Source organism: Pipistrellus kuhlii, unplaced genomic scaffold (genome assembly GCF_014108245.1).
Source record: "Pipistrellus kuhlii isolate mPipKuh1 unplaced genomic scaffold, mPipKuh1.p scaffold_m20_p_66, whole genome shotgun sequence".
Classification (NCBI taxonomy): Eukaryota; Metazoa; Chordata; class Mammalia; order Chiroptera; family Vespertilionidae; genus Pipistrellus; species Pipistrellus kuhlii.
In genome coordinates this window covers 117045-129781 of record NW_023425569.1, presented here as the reverse complement: position 1 = coordinate 129781, position 12737 = coordinate 117045, and the positions used below count along the sequence as shown (strand labels likewise).

General features: G+C 46.5%; 1 protein-coding gene and 1 pseudogene across 1 annotated transcript in view; one reads left to right on the top strand and one right to left on the bottom strand.

Moving 5' to 3' along the window:
* Positions 1–12737, top strand: part of UGGT1 (UDP-glucose glycoprotein glucosyltransferase 1) — a 152944-nt gene that overhangs the window by 104035 nt on the left and 36172 nt on the right. Inside the window, 1 exon segment of the mRNA XM_036420289.1 lies at positions 8759–8854. Within this exon segment, the coding sequence (XP_036276182.1) occupies positions 8759–8854 (96 nt within the window).
* Positions 11353–12321, bottom strand: LOC118708817 (annotated as a pseudogene).

Genomic DNA, 12737 nt, shown 5'->3' with positions numbered 1-12737 from the left:
GAGTGGGAGGTGAAGGCGGGGAAGGGTCTGCTCTTGGGAGCCCATGGGCTGACCCACTTCCTGTTTCCCCTCCTTCGTGCTAAGGCAGATGGAAAGGCACTGCTCTGGCTGCTCTGTCCCATAGGTTTTGAGTAGTTGTGTTTTTATTTTCATTTGTCTCAAGATATCTTTTGATTTCTTCTTTGATCTCATTGTTGGCCCTTCATTGTTTAGTAGCATGTTATGTAACCTCCATATGTTTGTGCTTTTAGTTTTTTTCTTTCAGTTGATTTCTTATTTCATACCATTTTCATCAGAGATGCTTGATATGATTTCAGTCTCTTTATTTAAATTTTTTTTGAGACTTCTATTATTTATCGTAATCTGTTATTTATCCTAGAAAATGTACCATGTGTACTTGAAAAGAATGTGCATTCTGCTGCTTCGATGTGAAATGCTTTATAAACATCCATTAAATCCATTTAGGCTAATATGTCATACTAGTGGCCTGGTGCATGGATTTATGCACATTGAAAGGAACTTAATTACAAGAAATATTTTAATACTCTATAATAGAAGTGCCAACCAGATTCACAATCGACAACGACACATTGAAACACATGTGTGCGACTGGTGCCAGCAAGAGCTTTATATGTATTGCACAGGCGCGTGTCAACGTTTATTTTTAAACTATTAGCCCATTGTGTGATATTGCGTGCAGTAGGTCGCCTGCCACTTCCATGGGAGCGACTGGGAACCACAGCTCTCCACTACGAGCTGTGCTGCTGCTGTGGGAGGAGGGCCCGCCGTCGCCTCTCCGGGCCTGTGCTCAGCGGTGGAGGCTGCGGGCCAGCCCCCTAGAGGCCTCTGCCGCTCCGTGCCGCTGCCCAGAGGCCCTCCCGGGGCTGGAGTGGAACGGTTGCTTCGTCACTGTGGTGACGAAGAAAGCATTCCACCAGGCTGCTCACACTGTCCACTCTCAGCAGCCACCCCCCTCCCCTCCACGCGGCCAAGGAGACTGGATGCCACCATCTTGTGGCTGTCAGTGCCACCATCTTTGAGACAGAGTGATAGTTAATTTTCATGTTACCTTTTTATTAGATGGGCTTGCCAGTGTGTGTCATATGTACTGGCCAGTCAGGCAGTTGGACAGTCGAACAGAAGGTCACTTAGCCTTTCGTATCTTACCTAATAATAGACAAACGTAAATTGACCATACCTCTGCTATACCACCACCCAATCAGGAGTGTTATGCAAATTAACTCATCAAAGATGGCAGTTAATTTGCATACTCAGCTGCTGGGTGATGGGCATTCTGCCCCACCCCCAGTCTCTCAGGGCCTCTGGCAGCGTGGGAAGGAGGTGCCTGAGCGGAAAAGGGCTGGGCCGGAGTGGAAAGGCAGTGCTGGCAGCCAGGGAAAGGAAAGCCCATTCTAGCACGAGTCTTTGTGCATCAGGCTTCTAGTATATAGATAAGCCTGTTTATTTTTATTTTTATTTTTATTTTTTTAAATACATCTTACTTTTTTATTTATTTTTTAAAATATATTTACTGATTTTTTACAGAGAGGAAGAGAGAGGGATAGAGAGTTAGAAACATCGATATGAGAGAAACATTGATCAGCTGCCTCCTGCACACTCCCTACTGGGTATGTGCCAGCAACCAAGGTACAGCCCTTGACTGGAATTGAACCTGGGACCCTTGAGTCCGCAGGCTGTCTCTCTATCCACTGAGCCAAACCGGTTTTGGCAAGCCTGTTTATTTTTTGGTGTTCCGTCTGGAAGATCTATCCATTGATGTCAATGAGGTGTAAATCCTCTGTATGACAGTACTACTGTCATTCTTTCCCTTTATGTCCAACAAGATATGCTTTATGTGTTTAGATGCTCCTCGGTTGGGAGCATACATGTTTGCAAGAGGTATATCCTCTTGTTGGGTTACTCCCTTTATCATTATGTAGTCTATTTGTCTTTTACTATAGCCTTTGTGTAAAAGTCTATTTTGTCTGATGTACTGCTGCCCCAGCTTTTTAAAATTACTTGAAATATATTTTATTATCACTTTACTTTCTGTATCTTTTGACCTGTGGTGGTTTCCTGTATACAGTATATAAACTGAGTGGCCAGATTATTATGATCTCTGAATGCATAATAATCTGGCCACTCTGTGTGTGTGTGTGTGTGTGTGTGTGTGTGTGTGTGTGTGTGTATATATATATATATATATATATATATATATATATATATATATATATATATATATATTAGAGGCCCAGTGCGTGAATTTGCCCATGGGTGCAGTCCAACCAGCCTGGCCAGGGGGGAGGGGACATGGGTGGTTGGCTGGCTTACTTGCTGGTCGAACTCTTGATCAAGGGGACAATTTTGCATGTTTGCCTTTTATTATATAGGATATAGACTGAGTGGCCAGATTATTATGTATTCAGGGATCATAATAATCTAGCCACTCAGTGTATATGGGTCTTGTTTTCTGATCCATTTAATAACTTCTATCTTTTGATTGGAACATTTATTTCATTTATATTAAAGTGATTATTGATAGGTATATAGTTATTTCCATTTTATTATTTATGCGTTCTTTATTTCCTCTTAAGTAAGTCATTTTAATATTTCTTCTAATTCTGGTTTGGTGATGATCAGTGTTGTCATAGAGGCTCCTTTCGCTTTTTCTAGGCTGGGAAGCTCCTTCACTATCCTTTGATTAGAAATTGTAGTTTTGCTGGGTAAAGTAGTTTTGTTTATAGGACCCTGCTTTTCGTAGCTTTAAATATTTTGTGCTAATCCTTTTGATCTGCAACGTTTCTGTTGAGAAATGAGCTGATCGTCTCAGGGGATCTTACGCTTTTCTCTTTATGCTTTTAGGATTATCTCTGTCTTAAGCTATTGGCATTTTAATCATGATGTGTTTTGGTGTGGCCTCTTTGGGTTCATTTTGTTCTTCCTGGACTTGCGTGTCTTTTTCCTTCAGGTTAGGGAAGTTTCCCATCATTATTTATTCAACTAGGTTTTCCTTTCCTTGCTCTCTCTCTTCTTCTGGTACCCCTGTGAAGTGAATATTGTCATGCTACCCAAAGGGTCCTTAAACTATCACCTTTTTTAAATCTTTTTTTCTGTTCAGATTTGGTATTTTCTGTTTCCTTTTCTTTCTAATTGCTAATTTGACTCTCTGCTTTATCTACTCTACTGTTGATTCCCTGTAATGTATTCCTTATTTTAATTCTTTTAGTCTTTATTTCTGATTGGTTATTTTTTTTTATGATTCCTACCTCCATTTTTATGTTTCCTGACCTTTTGTTGAAGTTCTCACTGAGCATCCTTATTACCTGTGTTTGAACCTGCATCTGGTAGATTGCTTCTCTCCTTTTTTTTTCTAGTTCTTTTTCTGGAATATTGTTCTGTTGTTTCATTTGGGACATGTTTCTTTGTCTCCTCGTTTTGGATGCATTGATGTGTTTGTATTAGGGAGGGCTGCTGTATTTCCCAGTCTTGGTAGAGTGGCCCATTGTATTTGTAATCCTGAGGGCCCGGTGGAGGGGGCTCCCTGATCACTGCACTGTGCACCCCCAGTATGGGCTGTGTGCTCCATCTTGTTATAATGGAACCTTGATTGCTTTGGGCAGGTCAGTGGGAGGGATTTATCCCCAGGCTGATTGGCTGCACGGATTAGTTGCAACCACAGTGGGGAGCTGTTGTGCAGGGGCTGACCTGACAGAACAGTACTCACTTCACCAGGGCCTTGATGCTGGAAAAGTTCACCCATTGAATGTGTCACTTGGGGTAGTATTTGGGTGGTGAACTTGCATGCTCTTAATCTGACCACCAGTTGTACTGGCTGTGGGGCCTACCTGGAGGGGCAGGCCAAAATCAGCTGCCACCTGTACCCCTGCCAGGGCCACTCAGCATGACCTACAAAACAATCTGCAGATGGCTGCTATTTGTGGTGGCTTGGAGGAGCCTAAGAAAGATCAAACTGTGTACTGTGGCCAGTTGCTGCGAGTGACAGGCTTGGAGCCACTTAGCAACAAGTATATGGCATGCTTCGACCAGATGCTGCTTGTGTGCGGTTTGTGAACATTAAGAGGTTTTAGGATGGAAATGGCACAGGTGGATGTGTAAGTTGGATGGGGCGGGGTCTCAGGGAGTCATCAAGATGGGGCACACAGTGTTGGCCAGGTTGATTGAGACCAACCCAATCAGGCTCTGCCTGTTGGCTCTCTGATGTGGTGGCTCAGCAGGTGAGCAGTGGCCTCTGCCAGCACTTCTGTCTGGGAGGAGGCTGGCTCTTCGGCTCCCACTCTGATGCCGACACTTCAGCTCCTCCCTGAATGTTCCTATGTGCTTTTGAGCCACTGCCCCAGCGCTGGAGCTCAGAGTGAGTGAGTTTAAGTAAACTCATGAGCCAGCCCTTTAAGGGGAACACCTGGGACTCCAGCAGCCTCCATGTCACTGAGCCACAATCCCTGCTGGTTTACACCCAGAAGTTATAGGGACTTCTCTTGGCACTGGAACCCTGGCCATGGGGGTGAGGAGTGGCATCTTGGTGTGGGGCTGGGACCCCGGGCACCTCAGGGCACTTCTGAAGATGAGGTATCCCTTTCTTTCTTTAATCCTCACCGAGGATATTTTTCCATTGATTTTTAGAGAGATGGAAAGACAGAAATATCACTGTGATATTTCAATTGGTTGCCTCCTGCATACTCTCTGACCAGGGCCCAGGCCAGGGAGCAACCTGCAACTGGGGTACATGCCCTTGGCTGACCTTTCAGTCTGCAGGCTGACACTCTATCCACTGAGCCAAACCAGCTACGGCCCAAGGTATCCCATTCAATTCCAAGTGCCACACGTGGGTGTGGGGCCAGTCTTCTGTTTCCTGCCCTCCTATCCATGCGTCAGAGAGGCTGTGCCCTTTCACTTCTCACCCGGAATGGTTAGGATTCCAAGTTCTCCACGTCCTCACCAAAATTGTTATTTTGTGTTGTTGTTTTCATAATACCCATGCTAATGGGTCTGAAGTGGTATCTCTTTGGTTTGGTATGTACTAAGGATTAGTGATATTGAACATCTTTTCATGTGCTCATTGGCCATCTGTATGTCTTTTTAAAAAAAAATAAAAATGCCCAAGGCTTATTTTGTTAATTGTTGCAGATTAGTAGAGTTCTTCATATATGTTCTTGGTAGCAACACATCACACATGTATGAGATGCGGACGGTTTCTCCCACTGCATGCCTGGTTTTAAATCAATCTTTATTGTTCATATTATTACAAAAGTTCCTCATTTATTCCTCCCTCCACCAGGTTCCCACCCAACCCTCTGCCCTTTCCCCACCCCCCATTGTCCTCATCCATAGGTGCACAGTTTATGATCAGTCTCTTCCCGAACCCCCACTTCCCTTCCCCCCCCCCACCCCCGAGAATTGTCAGTCCTCTCCCCTCCCGTATCTCTGATTCTATTATAATCAACAGTTAATATTGTTCATCAGGTTTTTTAATTTCCTTGGGTGTTTTTTTTTTAATTAATAAACTTCTATATTTTTAAGAATAAATTTTAAAATCTAATAATTTTAAACCTTGTTTTTTTTCTGCCCTGGGAACTGAGAAGCAAACTTGTTTACATGTAAACTTGCCCTTGGGCTATCAACAGGAATAGCCATTCAAATGTAAATGAACACATTGTTTATACTTAGCTGCTGGTTGGAATTGGATTATCTGTTCTGGGTGGGAAGGGCTCCTCATTCCCTTTCTCCATTAAAATTAAGGTGTTAGCTTTAAAACCTCTTTTTGCCAAGAGACCTTAAACTTTCAGAACTTTAAATTTTTCAGATAGTAAATCAGTTACTTAGCATTTTCTCAAATCAATAATACCTCCACATGCCCAAGGATACACTTCACACAAAAGACATTTCCAAATAGATCAACCAACCTCATCCAGACCCCACATAAGGCACTCACAGATCAACACCCCAGCGCTACAACAACTCAACACATCCAGATCTAAGCCTTCATCACTTGATTCAGCAGACCCTCAAGTTCCCCCCAAAGTTTCCAGCCATGTCTGAGAGGCAGCCCTGGGGCATGGGCAGGTGAGGAGTGAGCTGTTCCGGGCCCGGCTGCTCCGGGCCTGGACGCTGTTACTCCGGACCGCTCCACAACCAGCTGCTCCGGGTCTGGCCACTGCCGCTCCCGGCCTGGCTGCTGCTGCTCCGGGCCTGGCTGTTCCCGGCCTGGATGCCCCAGGCCTGGCAGTTGCTGCTCCTGACCCGGCTGCTCTGGGCCTGGCTGCTCCATGCCCGGCCACTCCGGGCCTGGCAGTTCCCGGCCTGGCTGCTTCAGGCCCAGCTGCTGCTGCTCCAGGCCTGGCTGCTCCCAACCTGGCTGCTCTGGGCCCGGCTGCTCCGGGCCTGGCCGCCCTGAGTCTGGCTGCTGCTGCCTGAGGCCTGGCTGTTCTGGGCCCGGCTGGTGCTGCTCTGTGCCTGGCCGCTGCTGCTCCGAGCCCGGCTGCTCCGGGTCTGGCTGCTCTGGGCCTGGCTGCCCTGGGCCTGGCCGCCACTGCCCCAGGCCTGACTGCTTCAGGCCTGGCTTCTGCTGCTCTGGGTCTGGTTGCAGCTGCTGCTCCAGGCCCGGCTGCCACTGCCCTGGGCCTGGCCGCTCTGGGCCTGGCCCCCGCTGCTCCAACATTCTTTTTTTTTTTTTTTTTTAGACACATTTATGGTGCAATGTTGGCTGATGAGTTGAGTTCTGTCTTAATCTTCGATTTTTCAAGGTCTTCTTTGTGTCCTTTCTTAAGTAATTTTATTATCTTTTTGCTATAACTTGACTTCTTCACATTGAAAACTTCTTCGGTTTCTTCCTCCTCGTCCTGAAAGCTCAGCAGGCTGGCCTGCAGCACCCCTTTGTTCTCCACGGCCTCCTGCGCGGCTTCAGCCTGTTGCGGGGGTTGGCACTGCTCAGGAAGCAGCCCCCGGCCTTGGCTCCGTGGCCCGCAATCAGCTGTCTAGGGCCCAGCAGCACCCCCCCCCCCCCCCCCCCCCCCCGGGGAGCCCTGTCGCCCGGCTCCTTGCCAGCGCCCGGCGGCGGCTCCCGCTTCTCATCGTGCTCTTCCCAGTCTGGAGTTTTTGTCTCTTTCCCGCCAGGGCAATCCTGCAGCACAGCCAACCGTCCCTTCTCTGCACACAATGTGCGCGCAGCCGGAGGGAGGCTCTGCCTCTCGCCGCTCCCCCGGGGTTTCCGCCTCACAGCCCCGGCTCCCTCTGTGTGAGCCTGGGTCCCCAGGGTCTGGCCTAGAACTGGGGTTCAGAGCAGTTGGAACTGGGCTCAGCACAGTCTGGAGCTTTTATCTCCTTCCCGCTAGGGAACGCCAGCCAGGCACTCAGCCGCCCCTCCTCTCCGGCTCCGTCCTCTCCGTGCGTGCAATGTGTCTCCGTATCTTAGGCTTTTACAGCTCCTCTGATTTTCCTTCTGGTTTTCTCTTTCCTTCTCATTGTAGAATTTCCAGTCAGTCAACTTCTTGTAGCTCTGGCAATGTCCATTTTATATTTTAGTTGTATTTTATTGAAATTGTTGTGTGTGGCTGCGGTTAGGTGTTTACCTTTGCAGCCATCTTGGATCCTCCCTCGCCCTTTCACACTTTTGATCTTGTTCTTTATTGTGTAGTGGAGGATATAAAATTTAAAAGTTCTGGGGTTTTATTCATCTTTGTCATAATACCATCATACTGTAGAATTTAAGATGTGTATCTTAGTAAGGTGTTGACTTCAGTAGTTGCCAGAATAATCTCTTTGCCAAGTCTTAGGTTATATGGCAAGGGATCTTTTTCCTTACAGATAAAGAGGTGCCCTGTACCTCCGTGGTGCTGAAGTGATACCCTGAGCCGTTCCCTGATGCAGGCCAGGAGATGCCCATGACTTGAAGCCACCCTGCCATGGGCATAGGCATGGGCTTAGGTGGTGCCCATGTATCACTCCCTCTTTTGTGGAGGTTTTGGGGGTAGCCCCTTGGAGTCTATAATAGCCAGACTATGCCCGAAAGCCTTGCCTTTCACTCACCAGAGATGGCTCTGAGCCTGTCCTGGGTGAATTAGGAAATAAGGTCATTATGGGGCTGCCAAATGATTGATTCTAATACTGTTAGAATCCCCTTGCCAGTCAGGGTCTTTTCCCTGGTGCCGTGCTGCTCCCCCTTGGAGCGCACCCTTTCCTCATCATGGCCCAGCTTTCCTCCAGGGCCAGACCTGCAGCAAGAGACTGTCCTCCGCTTTCGGAAGCTCAGCTGCGGGCTCTTTGATCGTGGTGCCTGTAAGCTTATGAAGTTTACTTTTTTCTTTTCTTTTCTTTTTTTTTTTTTTTTTTTTTTTTTAGATTTTTGTTGGTTTCAGAGAGAGGGGGAGAGAGATAGAAACATCCATGATGAGAGAGAATCATGGGTCGGCTGCCTCCTGCATGCCCCAACTGGGGATCGAGCTCACAATCCGAGCATGTGCCCTGGCTGGGAATCAAACCGTGACCTCCTGGTTTATAGATCGATGGTCAGCCACTTGCAAAATATCATCTCCATTCACATAGGGAAAAATCAGTACCTTCCCCAAAGTTATAAAACTAATCGTTCTCAAAATCAGTACTTTTTGCATGCCTACTGGTACAAAGGCATCTTCAAGCCATCTTGTTGGGTTCACTATTCTGGCTGATTATACCGTGTTCAGCAATAATTGGAAAAACTTTCTGCTTAAAGAGATGTTGAATTTTTACCAACCACATCTTTCAGGGCAAGCGACTTGGTAATGAAGGTGGACGCTCTCCTGTCTGCTCAACCAAAAGGAGACACAAGAATTGAGTACCAGTTTTTTGAAGACAGACACAGGTATGGGACTAACATTGAATTTGTGTGTGCCCTTGATTAAACTCTTTTTAATGAACTTGAATGTTTTATTACTAAACTGTTTCTTGTTTTCCTACAAGGCTGTTGATTCTCTGTATAAAAATAGCACCAGCAGATACAGTATATTGTAAAATTAACATAATTTTGTTTGTCATTGGACACTGTACAACTAACACACTTTTCTCCACTGCTGGTTATATCCACTGGAAAGATTACTATGTATTTTGAAAGTTACAATGTGTTATATAAGGCTTAAGATTACAATGTTATCCTTGAATTACATGACTTTTATAACTGGGTTTTACCACAGTTAATTTCAGGAATTCTGAAGGTTTTAACTGTAGCCTTGCCTGAAAAGCACAGGGTGTTGAGATGAAGATGCATGTTGTGGTGCCTGCAGCCAGTAGAAAGCCAGGCGTCTTCTTCAGGAGCATGGCTGTGAGGGGCTCTCTTCCCTGGGTGTTCCTCAGTGGGCGCTGGCCTCCACTGCGAGCTTCAGAGAGCTGTGCTGGCTGAGGGGTCACATCTGCTTTATCGGGGCTCCATTTGCCTGCCCGGAGACTGTATTGCTCCTGCTCCTTCACTCACCGGTTCTTCCGTCTTCACACGATCTGCCGGCAGACCTGGGCCTCTGCCGGAGAGTCGTTGCTTTCAGTTGCTCCTGGACCGGCGAGTAGGGTTCAGGGGCAACTTCCACTCTTTCCAAAGCACCACACTCACCGCGTTTGGCTTTGCTAAGGTCAGGCTGGCGATAGTAAACACTGTCCCAGAGCTTTCTGAGCAAGTGCTGGCTCCCACTGTGCAGAGCCGTTTCCGTCCGCCGTTGTCGTCGTTGTCCTGTCCCCTGCCCCCAAAGTCTCAGCTGCCTTCCCTCAGACCTGTCTGCTTTTCATGTAAAGTCTGTACACAGTTCCTACTGCCTGGACATCTGTCTGCCATATGGTTCTCATGTATTCATACTCACATGTCAAACTTCTATATAGATCTCAGTTGTCTAAAAGTTGCCAGTTATTTCTGAATCCATCTGAATTAGTTCTGAATGTACCTTTTCGGAAAACAGAAAGCATTTAATTATAATACATGGATCAATTGTAATTTTTTGATATTCAAGAAGAAACAAGAGTTTGTTAGAACACTTTTCTTGTTTAGCATTATGAGGATGTCCTTCCCTTTTTCCTCAAGTTTTTTTATTTGGAAAAGTTTCAAACCAAGAGAATAGTTGAAAGGCTGTTACAGTGAACACCTAAATATATTTAACCTAGATTTACCTTTTTTTTTTTTCTCCCTACACTGGAGAAAAACTTTATTAAAGTATTTTAAAAATATACGGGGCTCGGGGGAGGGGGAGGGAGATACACAGAAAAAGACAAAAGTCATACAACTGATTTCTAAAGTCAGTACTTTTGAAGTTGGTCCGAAGGTTGTGGGTTATTGTTAAGCTGATTAAAGTCAGTACTTTTGAAATGTAAAACAATGATCATTATCCCCAAAAGTTGGTTTATTGAAGAATTTTTATTTTAAGTTGTCTATAACTTTTCATTCAATTTTGTTTACAAATATTACTAGAACTTTGTTTTTTGGAAATATTTACTACTCAAAGTTGTATATAGTTCTTGAAATTAATGTCAGCAACTTCTCGAAGTCACGAGAATTCAGTATGACTCCTGCTTTGGAAATAGTTACCATATTGGGTGATCTACAGCAAGACTCATGTCCTAAAAGTCCAAAAACTGAGGAAAGTATGAGGACTGAGAGCAGGAGGACTGAGAAAAGATGGTGCATCTTTAACTGCAGACCTGCTGAAAAGACTCCGTTGTTATTGTGGTAGAGTGCTTGAGAGGCAGTTGCTGCCAAACCACAAGCTGGCTGTAGCACTGTCCACTCTATTTCCTTCTCTAAAGAACGGCAGACTTAAATAATGAGACTACTCAATCACATAAGCAGAGACTTTTAAGTTAGAATCTACTTCAACTGGGAAAGAAATTATTTTTGTAATTGATTTAGCAGCCGTGGGTCTGCAAAGGCAGCAAACCCCATTTTGTTCCACAACCAGAAGGCTGTTTGTAAGATGCCCAACTGCCTTCCATCGCCAGTCTGTCGTGAACGTGGACCTTCCTGAACTCAGTAAGTTACTCAGTGTGACAGCAATCTCATTCATCGACACACAATGTTGAGCCAGCAAAATGAGGGGGGAAGTCCCCTCACAAGGTAGGGATGGCTGACGTGAACGAGAGGGCTATGTCCTCTCACACAGCACAGGAGGGACCTGTATGGCAAAAACACCTACGTCAGGCTTGGGAAGAGATGGTTTTGGTTTACGTGTAAGTCGACTTAAACTGACCATGGCAGGATGATTGGAAAGTTTCTTCTCTAACATAATGCCCATTTGTTATAAACTAAGCTGGCTTAGTTTCTTAGAAATCTTATTTCCTTGGATTTATCTACCAAGATAAACGTACCAAGTAAAATCTACCTTGGATTTTACTACCCCCTCATTCTATAGCCTTTTAACTTACAAGCTGGGCCTGCCCAGCCCACCTCTGAAGCCTCTGGAGAAAGGTACCTGCTGCAGTGAACAGGGGCCTCCTCCAGGAGGAATCTGCACTTTTAAACAGCACAGGAAGAACCAGCACTGGGCCCTCCGTGCAATGCCTCCCATTTCACACTGCCAGGGAAGCAGTGAGTTTACCAGCCAGCCCTTCCTACAGGCAACTCAGCGTAAAAGCTTTTCTTCCGTTTCAACGCTTTTCAATCCTTGTTAATTCCAACAATACAAACTCCATGCAGTTGTGGCACTTTGGGGACTAGCACACTCAGGAGAGGAGCTGTATTCAGCATGAAGTGAGTTGGAGCTACTTCGTATAGAAACTTGCCAGAAAATACAGAATTGTTGGAGAAATTGTGAGAAACCGTGAAGATGTGAACTGGACTTCATAGTCCAGTTTTTCCAAGGAGTTAGGAGCCTTGCTTTGTCCTGGCTGGGAGTTCCAAAGGTGTTCCTTTTATGCCATCAGAAACACATGCATCCCAGCTCCGTGCAACATGTGTTAGGTCCACGCCACAGGAGCACTGAAGAAGGGAACGCTGACTAAGACAATAGGAAGCGAGCCAATGCCCAGCGCAGGTGCCTGCCACATCCCTGCTGTCCATGGCCGGGGATTGGGTTCCCCTCGCTGTGGGCAACTCCCACGTTCACGTTGGCCCTCCTACACCCGCCCAGTGGCCACGTGGAGGAGGACCCGCTCCGCGCACAGCGCCTCCTCGCAGCCGAACGCCAGCGGTCGGCTCCAGAGCCCTGGCGTCGATTGTTAACAAATGCCGCATTTAGCTCATCTGTGGGTGCATGTGTGTATAACACATCCCAAGTATATTTGTACGTTTGCGTACAAACGTGCGCTCACCTATTCTCTGAATTACTTAAAACGCTTGCAGACATCCTCACACGTCATGCCTACGTTCTCCAGTGCGTCACCCCAGTGCGCCTTCCACTCACCCCTCATGGGTCACCTTCAGTGACGCACGGCTCACACCTCTCCGTTGCCCGCCTATGGCTTTTACAGCTCTTTCCTTATTTCGTATTGATCAGTCTTTTAATCTAAAGTAGCTACTACCTGCTCCTTCTTTTTCCTTTTTGTCTTTTTGACTGACTTTAAGGAATCCAGACCAGTTTTCTTGGGGAGCGGTTCACAGCCTGGCTGTTTCCTCCTGGTGAAATGTCAGGACATGCCTGCAGGAGGAGTCCTGAGTTGGCGTGTGGGCCCTTGCCCGAGGGGCCGTGTGTACATCCTGATCGCCCCTAAGATTCAGCGGAGCGTCACCTAGAGCCGCCTGCCCTCTGGTCCTGACGCAGCGCAGCGGGGCTGAC